A 25,767-nucleotide genomic window follows, 5' to 3' on the forward strand; every position below is an offset into this window, starting at 1 on the left:
TGAAGCTGATAAACAATAAAAGGAGATGAAGAAGGGTTGGGTTACTCGGGCTGAAGTAGAGAAAAGAGAGTGGGAAAGAGGAAAAGAAAGGTGGTGAAGAGGGTGGTTTGAAAGAGAGGATGTAATGAGAATTAGCAAGCTTGGCTAGAAGCAGGAAAGAGAGAGGAATGATGAGACCTAGGAGGGAGAGAGTGATGATGTAGAAAGGTTCACTCATGAATGTTGCCTGCAACAGCTTCTGAATACTTTCCTTCCATTTCTCCCAACTCATTAGTTGGTGATTGAAACATTCAAGACTTGGAACACCTCTTCCTCCCAAACCCATGCCTACAAAACTGAATATAATTGATCAGCTTCATTGAAACATATTGCCCAGTATTTATATGTTATCCCGCTTATTTGAATTTTCGTTCTGAGATGGTGGCCATCAAAGTCCACAGATCAAAGTCAAGGTTCAAGTTCTGGTATCGGCTGTAACATTTCAGTATCGTTCGTACCCAATACCGTTATCGATCTGATCGATCCGCTACCCCACATAAAGGTGTTACTTCCCAATCTCTGTCATATCAGCCCGAACCATATGGACATGGGTATCGATATGGTTGAGAGACGGAAACTGTGCCACTGTTACATTGGTCATGGCCATGATTTGTTGGCTCATTCCATGTTTGGAGAAGACTGTCAAGAATCCAGAAATGCTCTGGTTGGGTGGGGGCTTGATTGCTCCTTGGTCTAACAACTTTTCTAATACTGTAAGGCAGCCTAACAATTTATAAAGAGTTAAGGATTTGTTTGGAGAACAGGTTGACTTCAAGCCTAAAATCTTAATTCAAGCCTCCCTAACCAACTATCTTTCCCATGATACCTTAATTACATTATCATCTTAAGAAAATGTGACTCAAAATCAAATGAGAAGTCAAAATTTTGAACAACTTGAATGATTGAGAAAACAAGTGGTACATTGAAATGAGATACAGAGTAAGAGATGGAACCTTACCAGTTTAGCATTGAAATAGAGTTACTAAAAATTTACTTCTCCATCAATCAAGTGGAATTTTTCTGTAGAATTTCTAAAGAACTGTGGAGAAGGAATGCTCCATGGAGAGATTTATCATGTAAAAATAAAAAGAAAGAATAAGATGCATTAATGATAATGTTGAAAATTTTAAACAAATTTCACTACATTCTTTTCTTGGACACTTGACAAGCTCCATCTGCGTTGAAAACTGACATATGATCCACACCTTTTCAGCCCCTGCCATTTGGCATCTCTGAGATTTTTTACTCTTGTTGATGGTATTCTACCATATTTCAAAGCTATGAGTGAAGAAAGAGTACAGGAAGTTGTAGGCAGGAATCTGTTATCCACACACTTGGTGCAACTAAAAGAGATGCATCCGGGACGGGATCAGATTCAAGCAGACAGGCGATTGAAAGGTAAGGAAACTATTGGAAGGATATCCCGGAAACCGCTGTTTTCTTCTCTGGTGACATCCTGTAACGATATGATAATGTAGGTGGTGTGGTGACCAGAAAATCTACACCTTTTGCATGTAAATGCAAAAAGATTTGTGACAGGGCGTGGTAGCTAGTTTCCTTGAAATCCAGCTGCTTTTAAGAAGTTGTCAAATGGGCTGGCAGGAGGTAATCTCAGAACTGCCGAAGATTCAGTAGGCAATACCCTTGGAACTTGACCAAAATCATTGCTTACCTGCGTGAAATAGATATTATCAAGTTATATGAAGTCATAGGTTATATCAGAAATGAAACCATCCATATCTAAAATTACCCGAAAGATCAACACAAAATTTGTATAGGAATTTCAGTGTTGGTTAATAACTGCACATCTATTCACTAGAACCAGCTTGTCTTGAATGGTGGTTCAGCAGACACTGAAGAGTAGAGAAGAACCCACCTTCTGTATGGCAGTAGTGTCATTTGCAGCCATGGTCGATGACAGCTGATCAACTGGTCTTGAGTCATGCATTTCATTGGCCAACCAACTGGACAACTTCATCCTGGAACCTGTCCCCAGGGCCTCACATTGACTAGCCACTGTTCTGTACGGGAGAGGCAAAATTGAGACAGACGTGCCAGCCACTTGGCCAGACGCCTAATCCCACAAAAGAAAGGTCAGTAATACAAAGACAACAATGCGCAAACTAACAGTTCCAGACAGTTGGTGTGTGAAAGCCTTGTCCTAGAGTTTAAGAAAATTGCAAGCAAGCATGACATGATATTCGTTCTTGCCACATGTGCATGCCAATGCATAAAACCATAAAGTATGGACCACTCATGGTCATCCAACACCTCAACCTAGACCAAGAATGCCACTAAAAAGAGGCCTAGGTGGACAGCATATCATTGGTTCAGTATCATGTCTGCTTGAGAAAAGACAGCTAATTCCAGAGCCAACAGGGTGGTTCAACCCACCAGGTTGACAGGTGGGTGACCTGTCATGACTCAAGGCAGCCAGTAAGACTATCCAGCTAGGTTCAGATGTGGTGAAGCAATTTCTTTAGTAATTTGTATTCACTCGTGCATATCTATAAGTCAAAGAAATCATAGAAGACAAGGACAGAGCTTATTTATCTCTGCTATACTTATTAACCACTCCTGGCGTGCCCCCCCCCCCCCCCCCCCCCACTTCCCTCCAAAGCTGTATGATCAGAGATGGAATTACAGGTGCTATACTAGGGAGCCAAGTTCCAGACCATCCAGTACAACTGGAACCAGATGGCCTGGAAAGTCAGAGCACCATAAACTAATTTAAAGCATCATCTAATAAAGGATTACTTATGCAAGCATCTATATACATGCTAGGGAATAGAGGTAATAACTGATTCTAGCAGAGGTTCAACACTGGTAACATGGGATAAGCATGGCGATGTAGGCACTTTTGGAATGAAACTGGGGGTATCAGTGAGAGAAGAGTCACTTATCACGTCATCCTCGACCGGAGAGTTTGCTTGGAAATCCTGTGACATTAAGACAATCCCCATCAAGACCATAATGCTAATACAAAAAATTCTAAAGAGAAGTTGGCTCCAGTCAAGTACAGATTGTGGACCCAAAACGATGGCTTCATCAGGTGTAAATGCTGCTGACAGTTGCCTTGCTACATCTTCAGCATCCAGCTTTATAAGACAAACAAACCAAAAAAAAAGTATGTAACCTCAAAACGCATACATGTAAAAAGGTTTTGCAGAGTCTGGTCCGGCAAAAGGAATGATATACCTCAAAGTCCTTAGAAAGGCTTCCAACCAAGACGTCCAGTATAACCTTCCCAGATTCATGAACAGTCTCTCTTACTTTTGAGAGTGAAGAACTACCAGCTAGATTATCAGCAGCAGATCCATACTCCTTAACATCTGCCTGAGGCTTTACATGCAGTTGAAGGTCATCACTAATGCTCAAAAAAGGGTCAACCTGGTTTTGTAGGACAATCATAACTCAGCATTGGATTGAAAATAAAACAATCAAACTGTGCACAATAGTGTAGTAGAAATTAAAGAAACGAATGGTAGGATTGTGTTGCAATACTAGGGTTTGGATCTTTGTATCGATATTTACTCTAATACCATGATGAAATAGAGACAAAAGTAAAAGAATAATTGCTTGCGTCACACCACGTCCATGGCCCTCTTTGTTTATTATAACCAAGGTCAATATAAATATGGATGATAAAAATCCTAGCAAATCAGCATTTGCAACATGTTCACAGTGTGAACCTGGACAAACTAATGCATCCAGGTGCATTACACAAGAACCAACTCAAAAGTAAAACAGACTGACACCTACGAACCATGACTAGATATTGTGCTCCACTCAGTTCTAATGACGAATAATTTCAACTGAAAAGGACATTCATAGGATGGAACTATGAGAATTTTAAATGTCAGTTATGGACATTATCAAAGCCCTGAAACATATCACTACAGCTAATCAATATGAATAAAGACTGTGTTGAGTAGCCTTAGAAGGGAAGGGAAGCCTAAACATATGCATGGGAAGGCTCACACCAAGGAGTTGGTCTTGAATGCTATATAGTTTAAATATATTTTCTCATGAAATCTCACGGGGTTTTCCATAAACAACCATATATAATGGTCCTTAGTACTTGGCGCTTTATTTTTTTATTTTTTTCCCCATTCTCATTAAGGATTTCCTGGGACCCAACATGCTCTCCACCGTCTCTTTTATGCTTTTTAATGCAAATCACTTGCTTTTAATAATAATATCCTTCTCTTCTTGATGTGGGAAAAACTTAAGGTGGATAAGGACTGAGTTCCATCACGCTCCCTTATATTCACAGGAAGCAAACCAGTTCAAGAAAACTTACATGATTACAAACCACAGACTTGAGCAAATCATTCAGATCAGGAACATATATTTTTGCTGCAAACATCAACATTCCTGTAGCTACTGTAAAAAGTGACCTTTGGCATGAAGATAGCATTCCTGTCAATTAAGATCATAGAAAGAACAAGTAAACTCAACTCGTTCAACCCCAAGAGGTTTTTTTTCTTTCTTCTTTTTTTTTTTTTTTTTTTTTTTTTTCAAGTTATGGGATCTTGAATGACAATACCATCAGAAGGACCCAGAGATATATTTTGCAGGGAAATTGGAAGCTGAAAGAAGCGGACAAGGTTGTGGTTGGTGCTCTGCAACACCACAAATTATAAATAAAGAAAAAATCATGTAAGAAACCTAACAGGAGGAAAAAGTATTGTTGTAGGTACTAAGGATATTTTAGAATTTAATGTAGTCAATTTCATTATACACAGTGCCGACTCAAATGGATTAAAAAAATATTGAATACTTGATGACAAATTTTGGCCTTCTACTCTACTGAGCTCTCACCTTTAAGCATGAAGCAATAAGAGTTAAGCTGAAAGAATGAGCTATGGCCTCAAAATTTGAAGGCAAATTATCGGTAAGATTGGCTTGTATCCAGAAACCAGAGAGCAACTGGGCTGTTTGGTCCTCACTTAGTTCAACAATTTTTTGTTCCTGCATATTAGAGAAGTGGAAAGAAAGATAATGGTTATTGCTTGACATGCAAGGAAAAGAAGTGGTCTACATACCACATAACTTAATGGACTTATCAGGACTCCATAGCAACCAATGCACTTACTATCTCTGGTAAGCGAACTGGCTCAGTTGACCTTTCAATAGTAGAGCTGCTCATCATGTAAAAATTGGTGGAGTTTTTGCAGGCCCAGCACTGTTTCCATTCTTCTTCACCAGACTCTGTATCCTTGATGACATTTTGGTTGTCATTTTCATGCTTTTCTACCATAACACTGCTCTCCTTCTGAAGCTTCTCAAGTAGAGCAGCAGCGGAAGCAAAGGGTAATGCAGTTTTGTACTGCCACTTTCTTGTTTCATACAGATTGGCAGATCGTATAGATGCTAAGTCATGTTTGGTATTGCTAGATGATGGAACTAGGATAACAGCAAATATCTGGTGAGCTCCAACTCGAACTTCAATATCTGGATGCATCATTGTTTTCAAAAGTGGGCAGAGAAGTGCTTCTGGGAAGACCTACAGAAACAAAAGAATATAAGTGGTTAGAAGAGAACTAGAGAAATGCTGTAACCTTAAAAATAGACAAGAGTTGGACTTTCCACTGCCAAACCAAGAGAATCTGTACTAGTCCATGTTAGAACAGACACCAAATGAATAACACAAACAAAAAAACAGATTAAAGCGACCCCAAGACTTGACGTGGTTCACACTCTAGCACAATTTGCTACATCCAGGGGCAAAGCTGAAGATTCTTTCACTATGTAATGGAAGTTACAATGGAGATCTCTCTAGAACATGCAAAAAGGTGCTGCAACCTCTCACCAAAAACCCTAAGTAAAACTCAACCTCTATTGTGCTTTACAAGAAGACTGTCTAAATAATGCTCCAAACAGGTCGACCCTTAGGCTGGTGCTGCACCTCCTATCAGCCCAAGCCTGGAGCCCATCTCTGATCACAGAAAAAAGTTCATCGCATTTGCAAATTGCAACCAAAATTTATTGAAGCAGATCATTCTTCAAACCACGTACCAGAATTTGAGACATGCATAACAGGCCAGAAGTCGAGAAGTACTTGCAAAATGGTTGACTATCAACTGACTTTCAAGCTCGACATTTCACCCAGACCATTAGAAACAGTAAATGGATCTGTCATGACACTTACCATCCTAATTATTACCATTGCAATATCTATTATAGTCACTACGAGCAAATAATTGATCTTATTCCTTTGTAAGGATCCATATAGCGAACCCATTTAGTTGGAATAAGGCTGAGGTGCTGTTGCTGTTGTTGCAATAGTAGTTTATATTGGCAAACCTGAACGCAAAACCACCCAGATTTAAGACCAACAATGAAAACATTGTGTTGAATGAATGCTGTCAATGTTTTCAGATAGAACCTTCTACACAAATTCTTTTATACCATATAGTTCCAGGACTTCCCAGAAATGGGTGAGTTATATAGCATTAGAATTATCAGTCATACATACTGTGACTAACTTCGTTTGTCAAAATTTTATTAGATCCAAGTGATAACTTAGTTAGAAAATATTGTTCATGTGCCAGAACTCTTATACTAGATACTAGACCTTCTGGCCTATTCAAGGAGAAAAGCAAACCATCAGACAATATGGTAACCCCCAGTTCAGTTTTAGAAATAATGTCATCAAATACAAAGATGAGGAAAATCATATTGAGGCAGCAGAAATGGAGAACACAAAATAAAGAAGAAAAGCAAAAGGGGATTGAAGAAATTTACCCGCTTTGGATATGAGTCCATGGATGCAAAAGAAATTACATGAGCCAGAATAAACAATGACCCAATTGTTGCCCTAGCAACAACTCCCACACGTGGAAGCTTCTCTAGTGTTATCACCATCAAATCATGCAGTGGCTGAGCATCCCCAGTCTAGCAGAAACCAACTCATACATTAGAACACTGGCATAACAAAAACCCCAAGGCCAGAAAATTAGGAAGACCAACCAAAAAAAAATTCAATGGACATGCATAGCACTCACTCTAGCAATTTCTAATAAGCAGCCTTCAATGGAAATTTGAAGTGAAGTGTTTAACTCTTGCTGTCCTACTGACTCAACAGTTGCCTGGATAGACTTTCTCAAATGCCTGCATAGATCACTGACAATCCCAATTTCGGAGACTATAGTCCGTGTTCTGAGTTGTCGAACCAAAGCAGTAGCGATCTGAATGATGTCAGATTTGATTTTCAGATCATGTGCAACATTTTTGTGATCCAGATGTCGGATGACCGCAGCCAGAATCAACTCCTCATTTCCTGTCAGTAGACAATGGTAATGCAGCCGAAAAGGAGTAAAAATTTACAAAATATTTCATAATGAGGACTGTTTCAGGAGGGGAAAGGACCGGATCTAGAGAAATACATACATGATATGTAAGACAAAACATAGAGAATTATAGACAAGGTTGTACAAATAAATTCAAAAAAATTCAATTCAACTCCTCAAATATTAAAAGCACTAGATGAAATGTTCAAGCAGCCCCAAAAAAATAAAGTTCTTAACCCCACTATATGAACAGTTGGCAGATATTATATACTTGGACCACCTATACTTTTGGCAAAAGAAAATTCATTACCAAAAAAAGAAAGAGATACATAAGGCCCCTATAAATAGGAGCATGAGACAACGTTACAAAGCTTGCAAAACGAAAGCAAAAACCCAACCCTTGGGGAGAGGAGACAGAGACCTGCAATAAGGAGAGGGGAAGGCTCCACAACACAACAATAAGCTTGTTTCTTGGGGAATGAACACACCAAGAGAAGCCCCAAGATGGCTTGCTTTTGACATCAAAAGTGATGATCTCGAATTTCTGGAAATATCGGGAGCTTGAAGACCATTTTCTGCAAGGCGCTTCATCCAGATATGGTTAAGTGCAGGACCAAAGGTAAGCTTGCCCACCACATCATAGATCAACTTAACAGCAAAAGACACATCCACCTAGATCAATTCCCAATCAAAAGAAAGAATCCTCTGAGTCCTCTGCTATCATTTTGCAGTGATCCTTACCAAAATGAAGAGCAAGGAGGGTCAAGGGATAGAAACAAGAGGGGGTCAACATCTAGTAGAGCATTCCAACAAACAGCCGGAAGAGGAGACTGGAACATATTGATGAAGGACAAAGGACTGTATTTGGAGGCAGTTGGAGACAGCCCACTGAACAGTAAAGTTATGATAGAGGGCATGGGACTTTTAAACAAACTTGTGCAAAGGGGACAAAAGGCCATGAAATCTGATGCAATCCTAATATGCTTTGGAGCTAAGAAGGCCGAAAGAGGATGGAGCCTATTGAAAATGGAAAGCTTGACATTCCAGACAGGGGATAACTGAGGAGAGGAAGAATGCAATGGGACCCAATCACAATGGCTAATAATGTCCACCACCATGGATGGCCGACTAAATCCCAAACTGCAAATGGTTCAAACACCAACTATGGAGGACTGACAGGATGCTGATAATCACACTAGAGGAAGGTAGAGGTACTATCATCAATTCGGCAGGAAATGGTCCAAGTGGTGATAAGCCTAAGCTTCAGAACCTTGCACCAAAACCTAGAAACATCAGTAATAGGAGGAGCAATCCAGATAGAATCACTGCAAAGAAGACGAAAGAGGACCAATCAACCCAAATACTTTTCTTCTCATCCATGAGCTTACAGATCAGTTTGAAATAACAGTTGAATCAACCACTTAGATTCTTCTCAAGCAAAGATCTCCCACTTCATTAGGAAGACATGCCCAGACAACAGGATGCAGGAATTTGGAAGATTTCAATCCTTTCCAAAGTACGGCACATATGAGGGATTCTCTCCCCTCAACAGTAGAAAGAGAAAACCTAGAAATACCACTCATAGGCTTAACATGACTGAAGAAGAGATCTGATCAATTCCAGGTGACCAGCATACAAGAGAAGCTTGCCCTTCCAAAGTTGGAGCCTCTTTAGCATAGAAGAGTACAATGTTCAGATGTTAAGCTGCCAAGAGTCCAACAGCAACCCCTAGTACTTGACTAGAAGACATCCTAAGGAGAATTCAGTCTTCTCAATTAGCTTGGCTTTGCATATAGAGGCACTTAGCAACAAGAGATTTGAAGTGATTGACCAAAAGGCCCGGCAACCTCTAAACATAGTTCAACCTCAATATAATTGTCTCAATTGAAAAATTATTTGCTTTGGAGAAGATTACAATATCAGCAAAATCAATGTGACATAACTTAAAAGTCTGACAATTAGGGATGGGAGACAAAAGTTATTGATCCATACAAGACTGGAGACTTTTGGAAGGGCATTCAAGGGACAAGGTGAAAATGAATGTGACAGCTTAAAAGTCTAAAACTTAGGTATGGGAGACAAAAGTTGGTGATTCATACAATACTGGACACTTTTGGAAAGGCATGCAAGGAACAAGGAGAAAATGAATGGATAGAGAGGACAACTCTGAAAGATGACAACAGAAGAGGTGAAGAAACTGGCTGGACAACCATTACCAAACACCAAGAAGAATGACGAAGAAAAGCACTGATAGATCCAATTGACAAAAACTGAAGGAAAGGCCATCTTAAGCAAGCCCTTTCAGAAAAATGAAATCCCACCTTAGAAAATCAAAAGCTTTGTGGATTTTGATCTTCGTGATAGAGGAGGCAGAGAATGGGATTTCTGTCTATGCTGGATGAGCTCATTGTAAGGGAGGGTATTACCAGCGACATTCCTGTCAGAGATGAAAACCCTGACTGTTTGTCACTTAAAAAATAGTCAACCACCAACTTATGTTGAAAGAGACAGTATGGTTTTGATGTGTCACAGCCATCTCACCTGAGCTTCTGACACAAATGAAGATACAATGTGGCTTTTGTTTATGTGAACATGTGCGGTAAAAAACTGTTGAGATGGACAAAAAATCCATAGCAATTAAATAGAAGAATGAAGATTTGCATAGCTTCCACTGAATTCTTTTTCACTATCAAAAAGGAATGAGAGAGAGAGAGAGAACAAAGACATGAAACCAACTTTTATTGAAAAAACAAATCATGAAGAATTTCGTATCAGAGGCCCATGATAAATCATTTTTTTATTCTTGTACATTACCAAACAGGAAAAATTATGACACCACAACCCAAAAAACAAATCTGCAGGGAGAAGAAAGGCACCAAAATACCTATAGTGTCCGCAAAATAGCACATATCTGACAGAATAACCATAGCCAATCCATGCTGAGGAATCCAGTGTTTCCCTTTATCAAAGTAACTGAACATTGGACCCAAAACCCAATGCATTGTTGTATTCTCCTTGGCCAATTCAGCCATCTTCTGGACACAAATTTGAGCCCATATTTTTGGATTTTCAATCTCTTCTCTGTGGTGCAAGTAAACCAATATTTTAACCAAAGTCCACCAAATAATGTACTTCTCTTGGAGAAATGAAAGAAAATGTTCTCATCTCTCAAATATCACAAAACAGTAAGATACTGGATCCCCATCTTTGCTGATAATTACCTAGTCAATGTAGCATATTCTTTCTTTTCTTGCCTCAGCCTGATGTAGCTTGGGATGAGATCACTATGAGCATGTGCACCATTCCTTGCTTCACATTTAACGACTTTGCCAACCCAATTGTGATGAGGCTCCCCTGTTTGATTGTCATACGTGAGATCTATATGTGGTTCATAGTTATCTAGTGTGGCATAAACAATCTGCAAGAAAGATATTTAATTAAATAAAAGAAATCCATGATTGAGAAGCCCAAAGAACTTATAAGACAAGCACCTTGGAGATGTGCAAACACTAGCTTAAATTGGAATATTTGCGAGTAGAGATACATGGCAGATTGTATGAATTGCATGAATACACAGGGACACATTCTACAATCATGACTTAGTACAGTCTTACAACTGCTGATTGCATGTAACTAAAATGTATACATTTGTTGTCACTTGTCAGACACATTCACACTAGATAATGTCAAATGCGCTGATCTAATAATACTGAATCAAAACACACATTTGTTGTCAGACAAATAGCATCAAATAGTTACATGTCAAATTTACTGATCTAATATAACTGAATCGACACACCCACACCACAATGCATCTGCATTATACATACCACTAAACATGTAAAAGAATATGGCAAAAATATGGAGTACTGAGTTCCCAAATCTAAAAACAGGATTTCAGCTCCACCAATCAGTTATTTCAGAGGAAACTACTTTCTCATAGCTGAAAGAATCTACAATGCCCCTAACCATTAGTCTAAACATTTTCAAAGTTTCTTCTAATTCTAACTTGGTTTCCACATTCTTTTTATAATTTTATGCCATAGTGAGTCATCAATCACTGGATACACTTGCCAGAAGAGTTATGGGTTCGAACCCACTCACCTCATCAAAATTATCAAGAACATGTGTGAATTCTGCCATGAACCATACCTGAAACATATGAACTCAATAGATTCAATAGACAACTAAACTGAAGTGAATTGCAAAAGTTAACCATGACACCACTAACAAGAAAAATATCGAGGGTGAACAAAAGGTCTCTCTAACTACCATAGCCGAAAGGCATTGCAAGCTTGATGCCCTCAAACAGCACTTTGTACATTCTTTCCCAGACTCACGAGCCAGCAAACATACTTTATGAACCAATTTCTCAATGTTGTGGGCATAAGTTCCATCAGTCTGTTCATACACAAGTTACAAACTGAACCAGCACAAAGCATGTAGAAGAAGTAACCATAACAATCAAAAGGAAAATAAAATCATAACAGAAGCCTGTCACTGTTCATTTATCATAAAAAGTAGACATGAAAGCCTGAATCAACACTCAGAAGATTGGGATAAATATCAAAAGATATAATTTTTTTGAAGTAACAGTGAATAAAATCAAATGGCACATGTAAAATAAGAAACATTCAGAAACTAAATACTTTGGCAAAAAATCAAATCCATAAGTTGATGTTCAAGCACTTCCCAATTTGTTGGCACAAATGCACAATCTAAGCATCTCAAGTCTAGTCAGATGCACAAACAAATGCCCTTATTCAGAATTCAAATCAAGAACTCCTGGCTTCTTTCTGATTTAGGTCGTTTGTGCCAAGGTAAAAAATCTCATTATTGATCCCAACTATGTTGCTGGCTCATCACAACGGAAGATAAGCCTGATAACCTTTCAGATTTTTGCAATTATGAAATTAATTTTTAGACTGTATCCATTTAAAAAAATATAAAAAAAAAAAAAGCATTGAGGATGAAAAAAAAATGAACATCAATGTCTAAAGTGTACAATACCTATTATGCTGTTAATTGTTCAATATTTACTTTATTATCTCTTTATCTTTTTATATTATGTTGTCTCCCCCCCCCCCCCCAAAATCTGATCAATTGTTCACTTTCCCTTCACACCAAGAAAACTATTTTTCCACCATAATCTCTTTAACTTCCCTCTTTGCTTAGAAAAACCTCAACGCCTACAAATCAAACAGATTACCATAACATGGTCTACCAACTTAAAATTGTAAAATAAGCTTCTTCTCTTTTTCACTGATGGATGCTTCCCCAACCAGAAATTTTTTTTCCTATTTTCTCAACAAAAACTGTTAGTAGCCACTAGCCATAGTATGAAATTTCACGAAATCTCACTGAAATTTTGCCATCTCGGTAAGTACCAAAATGAAATGGCCCGTGAAATGAAAAAAAAATACAATATCTAGAAAAATCTCACCGAAATTTCAACAATTTCGCTGAAATCTCGAAAATTTTGATGAAATTTGGAAAATTCCAAGGGATTGTACATATGGGGCTTATGGCTATGGATATGGAATTGGTGGAGGATATGGTGGAATTGGCTATGATTTCAGTAGCACGTTTGCATATGGGTATGGTGATGGATCATGTGCATCATTTGTGGACTCCATCTTTGGATATCCATCAGGGACCAATACATCTAGTTACGCCAATTCCGTGACTGGGACATAATCCATGGTCGTAAGACACATTCCCTAGGGAAGGATACCTACTTAATGTTGATGATGCTACCTATAAAAGGGCAGTGATGGACTATATGGATAACTTTATCCGTACCATGTCATGGTCTGCTTAAGTCCAATGTTCAGAGTACTCCATAAACCAAGGGATGGATCCAACCCAACACATACTTGTATATTGAATTCTACTTGTTGAATTTTTTTGTTGCATTTTAATGTAAATCTTAGTGTTGTCTTGCATAATATCCATATTTACATTTGTGAAAATGCCTCTTCCAGATTTCAAGTTTTGCCCGCATATAATTGGGCATGTGCTAATCAAGAACACCATTTTGGGTTAGGATTTAGGCAAAACTAACACTTTCATAGTGTTATTGGCCTCAAATTAAGCTAGGCATTGAAAACCAACCCAATAAAAACACAAAAACCCCCCACCGCAACATTGAGTCAAAATTTTTAAAAAACAAACAAAAAAAAATTCCGAGATTTCGGCCAAGTTTCAGTCATTTCGCTAAAGGGCAAGATGGCAAGATGAACCGAAATTTCGAACCTTGTTAGTAGGACACATCAAAAGCCTACATCTTTTTTCCCCTCTCTCTCTCTCTCTCTTGACCTCTTTAATTATGAGGTGTGTCCTTGCTAGATGAGCTAATCCCTAGTGGTTGAGACATTTACATGAAGACTTAAAATAACTTTACAATTTTTCCAATGTGCAGAAACTGATGAAAGATTTCCAAGTGCCTAATCAGAATAAATAAGTCAATAATATCTACAGTCACCTGACTATGAATGAATCTGGTCAAGGTTTTGCATCCAAGAATCTGAACAGCTTCTTGCTTTATGCAATCCAAAAGTTCAACTACCACATTCAGTAGGCTGAGAGAAAAGTATGCCCTATAAAACAACACACACTCATTTGGATTGTATTCAAAAAATGCCAAAGACAATCAACTAACAACAAAAGAATGGATACATCCCACATTTACTTTTCTTCTTTTTCTGATAGAATAACAGACAGGGGCCAAAAAAGCAAAGATGTCAAGCTATACATGAATACAGGAAATGCAATTAAATGGACCCCATAAGGAGGCCATGAATTTACATATTACCAAAATGCCAAAAATAAAGACACTGCCACTGCAAACAATTGGATCCTACCAAAGTGCCATACGGACAAAGTATGTATATCTGTCCACCCTTGCTCAGAAGTATGCTAACGATTTTGACAACCTCGGTTTCCATGAAAATGAGATATTCCAGTGTTCACAATGATGCCTAGCTCTTCTTATTAGATAATTCAAGGGAGTTAATTTGGAACCAAAACTGACTATTTAAAACAAAAGAAAACCAAACCAAATACAATTCAATATAGATTAAGTATCTAAGGCAAAAGCCAAACCGTAAAGTACTAAATTACTTATTCCCTAACCAAACCATGTATAGTGATTTTAAGTAATGTATACCAATATATATATTATAAATCCATCTCATGTATTCTTTATGAGATATGGTCTATTAAACTATATAAACTCGAAATAGAACAAGAAACTGTTTATGAATCGAACAGAAGTGTACTGAAACCAAACCTACTCAACACACGTTTTGTAAATGAATATGCGTGGGTTGGGAGGGGGAGGGGGTTGTGGGTTAGGCTCAATGGGCATGGTTGGAAAGGATAAACGTCAACGGAGGGAGGGGTTGGAGGAGTGGGCCAGGGGGAGAGAATGGGCGCTATTGAGAGTAGGCAAGAGGGGAGAAGTCCGAGAAGTTAGATAGGGTGTTTGAGAGAGAGAAAAAGGGGGGAGGGGGGAGCAACAAGAATCTTGTGCGGAACCTTCGTTGGGGTGAGAATTGCAGGGGCGACAAGGGCAACATGATATTCTTCTTTGAGGTGGATGACAAGGGTACAGAGGCCAATGGAGCAGCTATAACTAGTGCTTCGGTGAAAGACACATCGCTGTCTCACAAGGTAGAACTGAGTTCTTCAGAGGGAGAGTTGTAAATGGAAATTGCAATAGATCCTAGGAGAGAATTAATAGCAATATGGTCTTCCTCAAGGAGGGTAAAGGCAGGTGACTCAGTGGTGTCACAACCTACAAAGAGGGAAAAACACTTGTATCGGGGGAATCTACCAGCAGGGGAGGTGCAATCTGGAATCTAATTGACCTCAGCACTTTCCAGTAAAGTGTTGCAGTCCAACATGGTGTACAGTACGGGAGAGGGTTGTTTTTAGGGATAGGTAGGGAGTCAGCTAAAGATATGAGGCCCTATGGAGCAATGTCAGGGGGTAGCAGCTAACCATAAACAGTGGTAGAGTGGTCTTGAATTCTTTCTAGCAATGGAGAATGACTCTGATGGCATTAACGGTGTCAGTGGCTTCCCCTACTGGACTCTCCGAAAGGGAAGGGGTGACAAATAGGTGGGAGATTCCGAGTGGGTCTACAGTAGTGAAGGGAGTGGTTCAGGGAGGTACTGGGAGGGAGTAAAGGATTTTATGGGAGGGCTGGTTTGTAGTGGCATCAGGGGCCAAGGGACTAGGGAGGAAGGGTTAGTTGCCAGGCTTTACTAGAGCAAGCAAAAGCGGGGTGGATAAAAGACTTAATAGTAACGACAATGGGGAGGAAGGTTTTCAAAAAGGAATTCTTGGTTGAAGCTCCGACCTTCTTTTTCCTAAATAAGAACAGAGGGAGGCAAAAGTGAGGCGGCAAAGGCTTCCATACTAATTCTCACATACAACAACCTATCATGATTCTAGTTTTTGAATCCATTTGCAGAGGCTTACTAACGAAAGAAGCCATCTGGCTAAAGGCAATCGAAGTACCAAAAGTGCAGCACGAGACCTGGTAGGGAGATTCAGATAGGAATGGATTGCATGTCAAGCTTTCCCAGATTCATTTCGAGATCCCATTGATAAAAGAAGACCAGGTTATTCCCTACCATCCATAGGACTCCATCAATGGCTCGTTATTTAGTTCCTTCATTAGGGAAGCTGAATATGAATATATGTAAGTGTGGAGAGCTCCCTGCACTTTGCATTGCTTGCAAAGGGATAGGCTTGCACAATTTTGAAGTCAAGACAAGAGCTTAGGAACTTCCCAACCAGACAAGAACTCCATTTAGCAATGCCCGGTGCTAGAGATACTTTGGGACAAAGAGAAAATGGTGTGGCACCATTAGAGGATGTTTGAACATTAGGGAGAGTTCATGATTGGTTTTGGAAAAGGAACAAGAGAAGAGGGAAGTTGAGGGGAGAGAGCCAGCTTGAGGGGGAGGGGGAGGAGGAAGTGGAGTGGGGAGAGGGGGGGGGAACAACATTCATCTCAAGCCTCTTAGAGGCTTAAGAACTTGATCACACCAAAATGCTCGAGGACTTGATCATACCAATGCTTGAGGACTTGATCACAAAAGAAGTCTTGAAGACCAAGCTCAAGGATCAAACAAACTTGAAGATGGAAAGTCCCTCCCCAAGACCAATCAAGTGCACCTGGAACGCGAAAAACTCACTCATCAATAACACATAGATTAATCCAAGGATAGGCTTAGGACATGGTCAAAGGGTTCAAGTGCATTTAGAAATGGTTTAGAGTCATGAGAATCAAACCAGCCATAACACAACCTTATTGAACCAAATGGAACCGGATTTGCTTAATTTGGTGAGTCGTTTCCTGAAACAATGACATTGTTTCACAAACGGACAGGACATTTAGTATATTGGCTTCATAATATACATTCCAAAATTGAAACAAAACGACATTGTTTGCTAAACAACAAGCCGCTTTTTCAAGTGATGCTGGATCATCAAACGCTAAACTGTTTGAGTACAATGGTTCAATTGCAACGACTAGTTTATGAAATGGCATGGCCATTTTCCATTTGGTCTCAAATGTGACCATTTTAGATCGGTTCCACTCACACACTTTCTCCTATAAATAGACCCTCACATTGAATGCTTAACCCTTACCTAGTGCTTGCCCAGTGTGGTCAATCTACCATGTGAAAAATCCTTTAATTCCAAACCTTCATTGTGTCTAAGCCTCTCACCAAATTGAGCTCCAATTAAGTACCATCCTAGGTGTCCAAACCTTGAAATTGTCTAAGGCTGAGGTATATGAAGAGAAATCAATGGGAGATCTAGCACTCCCATGTGGTGTATTCATTCATTACTACGTGTTCATCTTACATCACTTTTCACTCAAGAAGTAAAGCGTCACACCTCTTGATAGGCATTTCTTTCCTTATCCTTGTATTTGATTGAATCCTTATTCTTATGTAGAATTAGGGTTGTCAAAGGTACTTTATCCCAGTAAACTAAGATTGTAAAGGGTACTATTGCCCTGTGAACTAAGATTGTAAGGGTTTGTTTCTTTATCCATCATTGTATTGAAGGAGAAGCTCTACAGGAGTACTCTCTTAAGACCAATAGAAGAGTGGATGTACATTTGGATGAGTTAAACCACTACAAATCACATATTTCTTGTGTTTTAATTATTGTTCATTTCACTTAATTCTCTTAAATTTGTATTAATTTTCAACCTAATCCACTAGAGGTAACCTATTCCCACCCCCACCCCACACACACACACACCCTCTTCTTATAGTTTACACTTACAAAAACTTATTTACTTACAAGATAACCCTATTCAACAACTAAAAGTATAGTAAAAGTTAAGGAAGGTGAAAAAGAAAAACAATATACTTACATCTGCCCCTTGCACTTGCAAAGCAGATTATGATAGATATCAGTGATAATACTGATGTACTTGATGTGCTCAGACCGTAATTCTTTTGAACACCTTTGTTCAAGATACTTGGCGATCTACAACAAATACAAAGAGACCAGTATAATTTCAAGTAAGTAGAAGCTAATTACACTCAATCAACCATAGCAGCTTAGATTATGTTGAAAGAAGGCCAAACCTTTGGAATACGGAGGGGGTTCAGGGCAGCATATTCACATAATTTAACAATTTTCCGTTCATTTGGAGCACCTTCCTGCAAAACTAAGCAGCATTATTCTCCTGGATCTTAGAAAGATAAATAGGACTACTATGTGCTAAGTAAAACTACTTGGTGAGAAAAGTGTCTCTTTCCAAGCAGAACACAAGATAGCCAACATGATAACTCTACAAACTCGAAAGCCAGACTCTTCTGTACAGGTATATTTTACTTGTGTTCCTCATTTAGGGAATCATCTGAGTCCAGCTTTCTTCTTTTAGCCACTACCTATAATGTGTTCCCTTCAAAAGAAGCAAATGCAAAAACAGCCATAAACGACTGGTAGAAATTCTATTGCTACAGAAGCTAGTACAAGAGAGCAACTCATCTTTGCATAAACAACTTAACCATTCAACTAAATGGCTCAAGCCCCTATTGAATTTTCCGAACATGTTTCCTCTATTTACACCCAGTGGTTGAATGAAAAAGCAGCCAAAATTACATGAAAGTTAGTTTCCCAGCCATTTTTCTATCAAGTACAAATCATTTTACTCTGACAAAGAAGTTGAATTAATGGCAGTAACTGTAATTGTAGTGGCAGCAGTATGAACATAACTCCTATTAAACAGCAATAATATAAAATAATTATCGCAAAATCTTCGACGGATACATAGTTCAGTACCTGAACCCACAAACCAGAAGTAGATTTAACATCCATTTTGGTCCTTCAAATGCAAGAGTATCAACCAAGTAACTTGAGCAACATTTCAGATTACAAGACCAAAAGCCGCTCAATTGTTAAACAACCAGAAGATATTATATTGACTCGTAAGCAAGCAGTGCAGAAAATATCAAATAAAAATATGGTAAGTACGTACTAGAGTTTTTGGGAAGATCTCCGCAAGCAGCTTCTTGTACCGTTTGATGGGTTGCCGGGATCTTGATCTCAAGGCAGGGCAGCAAATACACAAGTTCCCGCAAACAGGAAGAATTCTTCGAGAGAAAACACCCATTTTCCGCAGAAACTTCTGAAAGAAAAATTGGATGAGGAAAGAACTACTCTTGGATCCTCCAGAACCTAAAAGTTAAGAAAAGTAGCAAAAGCACAAGACCCACAAATAGAAAAGTTTTAACATACGCTGCTCCTGGGTCCTGCTGAAACAGCTTCTGAGAGCAAAATATCCCATCATAAGGAGATCATAAGGAGGCGCGTACACACAGAGAAGACAGAGTGGAAAAGGTAGAGAGAAAGAAATCGATAATGGAATCAATTTTCAACTGAAAAAACAAACTTGCTCTCTGTCAGAATTCGAGAAGATCAAAAGCCAACTTCTATGAGAAAAAACAGACTTGTTTTCAATTGGAATTGAAAAGCTACCATGGTAATTGCCGAATTTCGATTTAAGCGGCTGTGAGCGGCTAATTCATACTTCTTCTTCTCCACCGTTTCTTGTTCTTTAATGTTGAATTGTGAAACTCTCTATCGCCGCCGCTTCTATTGCATAAATCAGTTCAAACTGTAAATCTAGTTTCTAAAACTTTACCCAAAAAATCAAGTTTCTAAAGACATCAATGGAGAAGAATCTTGAATCAAAGAGGAAATCCAGGTTCCACTCTAAATTATTCCTTCGTGACCACCATCACGGGGCATTCGAGAATCATTGATTGGATTGATTGGATTGAATGGAGTGAATGGAGTGAAGAATCTTGAATCAAAGTGGAAAACCAGGCTGCGTTCCAAATTTTTCTTTCGAGTTCATCCGTTATTGGCATCGGAAAATCATTGATCGAGTGAAATGGAGAATTTTATTTTGAAAAATAAAAAATATATACATATATATTGGAAGGAGTTAACAGTTCCAACTGCCACAACCACTCTGTGAAAATAAAAAAACTTCTTATCTCAAAGGTTCTCTTCTGGGCCCTCTGGCTTTCTCTATCTTTTAACACATTCGGTGGACCAGGGATATTTTGGTCCAAGAAATTTACGTTTGAACTCGGCAAAGCATATGGATAACTAAGGATTTTAATTCGCAACAGCGGCTGCCGCCAGCTGCCAAAGGTGGGATTTCCACGTAATTCGTTTTGGATTCAACGGTTCAGATTCAAAAGTGGTGGATTTAAATGTAAATGTAAAATTTTTATTTTATTAAATTTATTTTTAAATTTTTAAATTTACAAATTATACCCTTCTAAATCAGTGAACTCATTTGAGGTAATAATAGCAGTGTTGGGTTCGATTATCGTCATCAATAGATGGAGAATGATTCGAAGACGGGTTGAAGTATGGATTGCACCCTTGTGGCATAGATTAGCTCAAGTTCGTTCAGAGGGCATGAAAGCAACGGTGAAGTCAGAGGTGATGATGATGATCGAACCCAATTTTTGTATCGGCGTTGATTACCTCAAGTTCGTCTTCCTAATCAGCCAGCTCCATGCTACCAGATATTAACACGAATTCTAGCATCTTACGCCTCCAAGTGATTTTCGGCCCTCAAGGAAACCAACACAACGATCGCCGTTCGAAACCATTTAGGTCTAAAACTCCGATGAAGGACAAGGTCAGTCCCAAGGAAGAAGAGTATTTGACTGAATGAGTTCCCTGATTCACAAGGGTATAATTTGTAAATTTGAAAACTTAAGAATAAGTTTAGTAAAATAAAAATTTTATATTTACATTTAAACCCACCACTTTTGAATCTTAACCGTTGAATCCAAAGCGGATTACATGGCGAAAATCCCACCTTTGGCAGCTAGCGACAGTTGCTACCACAAATTAAAATCCTATAACTAGAGACTGAAAAATCACCCCTACATCAGAGTTCTTTTTATTGGGGTACGAGGACGCATTTTTATATATATTAGAAAAAGGTATTTGTAGTCAAATTTATAGATTCTTCACTAAGAAGTGTTGGTCTTATCAGTCGATCAACACTATAATGGTAGACCAAAGCTTTTATTTTTAAAAATAATAAAAAAGTAAAAAACATAAGACTTTATTGATTGTCATTAAAGTAAGGAATGGAACATGATGATGGTCAAAGTAAGGTTAGAGAGAATCTATGATCTCCACCCAAGCAAGTTTGCAGTATTGTAGTTTATTTTATTAAGTAGAGTATTGTAGTTTAATCATAGAAAAGGAAAAGATGTCAAGTGGGTTCATATGCAAGAACCACATGAAAGACAAAGTAATTAAACTTAATCAATATTTTGTTCATATCGAGGAGTAATATTTTAACATTGTCACCATTGTTAGAAAGGATGTAGATTGATTAGAAGAGCAATTAACATATTGAGATACTAAGTTGAATAAAAAAAAAAGACCATAGACCTTGGAAGATTGACTCTGATGATTAAATGTTGTTAAAGAATATCAATCCAAATTCAAAAAAGACCACCTTAAGACAAAAAGCACCAGCGGTGACAAAACCGGAAAACTTTCTCCAACAAATGCATTTGAAAGGACGAAAAAAAACATTTAACATTCTAGCAAAGATGAGATAAACAATTTATTAACATGATATCAATGGAATCCATGGTCCAAGCAACATCATGCTCTACCTTCATGCAAATGTTCAGAAAAGATTGTATCTATTTAGGAAATTTTCAAAACTATGATGTTCACATTGATGGCCATCACAACAATGTTCTGTGGGGAAGCTTTTCATAGGCTTAAAGTCTAGTCTAAGTTAGGGAAGAAATTATATCCCATTGAATTTAATGGAGTATTCTATTCTTGCTTGTTGATGTCTTAATCAGAATATCCACTTTAGTGGCCTTGCAGAAGGAAAGACTATCATTTACAAAGAGAATGAAGAGTTTATGGGGCATTACTAGCCATTTTCTACACTAAAGAGGCCCAAGTCTTTATAAACCACTGCTAGGAAGCAAGATAGGACCTTCACTGCTAAGATGAAGAAGAGAATTAGCTGGTATCCTTATAAAGTTCCACTAGAGGTGGTTGATGTCAAATTTAATGGAATGGGATTGAGAAGTTGATGCTGTGAAGGGGGTTGGCCAAAGATCATCAAAATCCCAAGTGTTTGAACAAGTAAAGAATAAATTCAATTTATTATATGCCTTGGTCATGTCCATTTTGGTGCTCACATACCTTAATTTTCTTTTTTGAAGTTTGGGATAATAGAAAACCCCCTAAGCTAAGATAATATTATTTGCACCCTGTTCATGGGAACAAATGCAACTTTGGATGGTGAAAGGAAGCAAGGAGACCTCTGAGTCAGTTAACCAAGAACTAGGCAACGACCTTATAATAAATATAAATTAGGCTTATATACCTAAAGGTGTCTCAAAGGTCACACTATAGTCATAAATGAGGGCATGCCCACGTGTGGAAAGGTATACAACAATATTGTTCCACCCTACCTTCCCCTTCATCTAAATCTCACAACCCACCTAGTGAATAAGTAGATCACAACACATATTTCTTTGGAAAGACTACCAGTGACAGGTAGTTGGATAGGTTGAGGAAGCAAAGGAAAGCTATTTGGCGAAACTACAACCCTATAGAAAAAAGTTGGAGAGTGTGGTCTAGGATCTTGAGTGAAATACCGAATAAACTTCAACAATCCCCCCACGAGCGATGATGAGGTAAATGAGAACAAGATTTCAATTGGAAGGAGAAACAAAATCACAAACATCCATACAAATATTGATCCAAAACTTTTGATACAAATAGGCTATGAAGGCATTAGGCCATGGGTCTTTGGATGCTCCCACATAGAATGCATAGATTTATCATTTATCTCATGTTTTTTAATGAACATTTATGTAGGTCTCTTCACCTTTAGATACTGAAAAGTTTGATGGAAATCAAGAGCTCTTAGGCAAAATCTTTCCACAGGATTATTTGAGAAGATATTTTAAGAAAAATTGTTGTGGTAACTCTTATTTCATGTAGCATTTTGGCTGTCAAAAAAAAAATTCTCCAAATGCAACTTTGAAGAAGGTTGGTGCTGCATTAGTTGATTTCTTTTGTTATGAATAAGTAAAGTATATGGAATTTTAATTCATGTATTTTTACCCCCACCCATAGATAGGCTAATCTTATAGTCCATAATCTAGCATGGAAGCCCTGTAAGTTCACCGCATCACAGATTGGCCCACTTCCTCCCCATGGTTGTATGCCTCATATGCCTTGACCACGCGTGCTTTAAGTGCTTGCAATAAATTGACTTTTATTATAAAAAATGGATAAAGTATATCTACTAGTTTAGGTTTACCATTTTAACCCCTCTTAGAAGCGTAGTTGTCAAGGTGCAAGGTGAACCATGGTGTTGGACAAGGTTAAAATACAACGTGAAATCAACTAGGCAAGCCAAACATGTAAGGTGCCCTCCTAGACGACAAAGCACATAGGTCAACTAGAAAGCCTAGACACCAAGGTACCCTTGTCAACAACTCCAAGTCTACTTTTATCACCAATCACCAATTGAAGGGATTTATTTTGCAACTTCTCCCGATTGTCAAGTACCTGTTTGTCTTCCCTTCTTTCTTCATTAATTCACAGCTTGTGCCCTCTACTACTTGATTGGTTGCTTGTGCATGCTCAATTTGAAGCTCGGTGACATCCAACCATCCTTTTTTTATGCTAAAGAAAGATTCTATTAATTATTGTAGCAAAGACATAGTTTGTTAAAATCTAATACAGCAAATGTTTGTGGATAGTCTACCGATGCTGTAAATGCAAAATGATTAAATCATTGCTGGAGTGTCGGACGTCCTGGAGCCTTGGGGTTGGTATGTTTGATATTACATATAATATCCACCAAAATCGGGACATGTGTTATTGGCCATTTGTTGTGATTCCGTGATGAGAGTAGATCTATTACTTCTTGTTCATTGGACCATATTTCCTCTAGTTTTATATTCCTTTTCTTTGCTTGATCTATTCCATGTTTCATCCCAACAAGCGTGGCTTCCATTATGTCACCCTTCCCTAAGCTGCCGGTAGAAACATACAGGAGCTCTCCTTTCCAAAATAGTCCAACGCTCCATCTTGTGCTTTTTAATACTGGATTGTATGCCCCTACACAAATCATGAAAGATAAAGGGTTCAGGTTAGATATATTTGTACATAAGCAAGTATATGGTTTATCAATTGTGACATGACTCATGTTGTTTGTTGTTTCCACAACATTACTTACTAAAATCTGTAAACCATGGATCCATATTGAAGTGTTGTGTAACAGTTTATTGGGGTTGGGAATGATTTTGTTAAATGTTTTGTTGTTTCTTTCTTTCTAGATGAAGTAAGAGGTTATTATAAAGACATCCAACCATCCTATAAACCCTACTTCTCCGCCTTAAGTAGACTGAGTTTCAAACTAGGAATTGGTAGTTCCTTCTTGCCTCCTCCCACCAATAACCTGTGGAGGGTTTCGACGTATTGACTTAAGTCTACTTCTATCTCTACATCCTCGGGAATATCTTTCTGTCCATTATGCATCTTCTTCACCTATTTATTTCCTTCTCTTACATGCTTGACCCGTCCTCTCAGACTCAGGTGTTAGGTTTAGAGTCTTCTTCAATGTTGAGGTCTTCTGTCCCTTTAGTATCCTTGTTATTCATAACTAGTATTCAATCATGTATCCATCATCTTCTACCACCTCCTCTTTCTTTCCCTTCATCCCCTCTAAGGACACCCTCTCTTCAAACTTCTCTCGAAAGCTTAATATTCCTATCTGACTCACTGAGTCTGTTAAAATCTTCGAAGGCAAGTTGGAAGCAATCAAGGACTCTATCAAATTTTCAATTGTAAGTTGGGTTCTAGATGGCCTTCCTGTTAGTATTTTTGACATGCAACATCTTGCTAACCGAGCATAGAGACCTAATGGCATTACGGTTGAGGGTGTTATTGATCGTTTCATCCTTCAATTCTCCACTGTCAAGGATATGAACCTTCTCTTATTCTCTCAAACCTAGATATGTAAGGGTCATCTAATGTTCATGCAGACTTGAGACACTTATATCCCCGCAAATCAAGTGCCCTTTGTAGTGGATATTATGTGGGTGCAATTATCTTTGGACTATAGGAGGTGATTGGAATGCTTGTTTGTCATTATCAGAGATAAGGATGTCGACCCTTTAAAATGGTGGATGGTCAAACATTTCAACATTTTACTTTAGACTTTGGATTAATTACTGTAAAAGCTCATGGTCAACCTTTCACTTGGACAAATCGACAGAATGGTGTTCATTGGATCGAAAAAAATACTATGTAACACAATATGGAGGTCTATGTTCCTAGACGCATGTAGATCATATCCAGTCGGCGCATTCGGATCATGCAGCCTTATTTCTCAACACTAAATTTAATTAGCTATTTCAACTTGGTCCATTTAGATTCGAGAGCTTTTGGATTCAAGAAGAGTTTTACAACAATTTAATTCTTCCTGTTGACAAGTCCAACTAAAAGGCTATCCATCTTACATACTAGGGAAGAAGTTGATATTGTAAAGTATGGTTTTAAACACTGGAATGATGAGAATGTGATCAAACACCTAGATTTTTCAAAGCAATCATATAAAGAAGCCCTTCATAGCATGCTCAAGTACCTTTATTAGCAAGATCAGATGACTGGTATTTAGAGGAGAATCAATTATTGGCACCTCTAAAGAAAATTCAGTCCTAACAACATGCAAAATGGCAATAGAAATGCCACATTTTGTGGCTTACTTGTGCGAATAAGAATACCAAAATTTTTCATCAATCTATAGTGAATAGACGGGCCTGCAATCATGTCAAAAGCCTACATTAAATAGAGTATATTTCAC

The 25,767-nt window shown here is 38.3% G+C and overlaps 1 protein-coding gene across 5 annotated transcripts; it reads right to left on the reverse strand.

The window, feature by feature from the left end:
• Positions 1-938: 938 nt before the first annotated feature.
• LOC149011046 (protein SEMI-ROLLED LEAF 2-like) lies at positions 939-19,863 on the reverse strand. Of its 5 annotated transcripts, XM_089163887.1 has the most exons (21): positions 19,353-19,863; positions 19,113-19,252; positions 18,853-19,002; positions 17,957-18,031; positions 17,740-17,855; positions 13,819-13,933; positions 11,607-11,735; positions 11,439-11,486; positions 10,556-10,752; positions 10,219-10,415; positions 7,050-7,324; positions 6,790-6,939; positions 5,138-5,548; positions 4,864-5,013; positions 4,589-4,664; positions 4,343-4,461; positions 3,238-3,429; positions 3,060-3,137; positions 2,841-2,978; positions 1,916-2,113; positions 940-1,711 (listed from the first exon to the last, which is right to left on the reverse strand). In XM_089163887.1, the coding sequence occupies exons 3-21, from the start codon at positions 18,985-18,987 to the stop codon at positions 1,589-1,591; spliced, it is 2,922 nt and encodes a 973-aa protein (XP_089020013.1). In that variant the 5' UTR covers positions 18,988-19,002; positions 19,113-19,252; positions 19,353-19,863; the 3' UTR covers positions 940-1,588. The 5 variants fall into 5 exon arrangements, with proteins under 5 accessions (XP_089020012.1, XP_089020011.1, XP_089020013.1 ...); XM_089163886.1 differs by having other exon boundaries at positions 939-1,711; positions 2,841-3,137; positions 18,853-18,999; XM_089163885.1 differs by having other exon boundaries at positions 939-1,711; positions 2,841-3,137.
• Positions 19,864-25,767: the final 5,904 nt, after the last annotated feature.

The sequence above is a fragment of the Hakea prostrata genome, chromosome 7 (genome assembly GCF_041222555.1).
Source record: "Hakea prostrata isolate BN-2017 chromosome 7, UWA_Hpros_2, whole genome shotgun sequence".
In the NCBI taxonomy this organism is placed as follows: Eukaryota; Viridiplantae; Streptophyta; class Magnoliopsida; order Proteales; family Proteaceae; genus Hakea; species Hakea prostrata.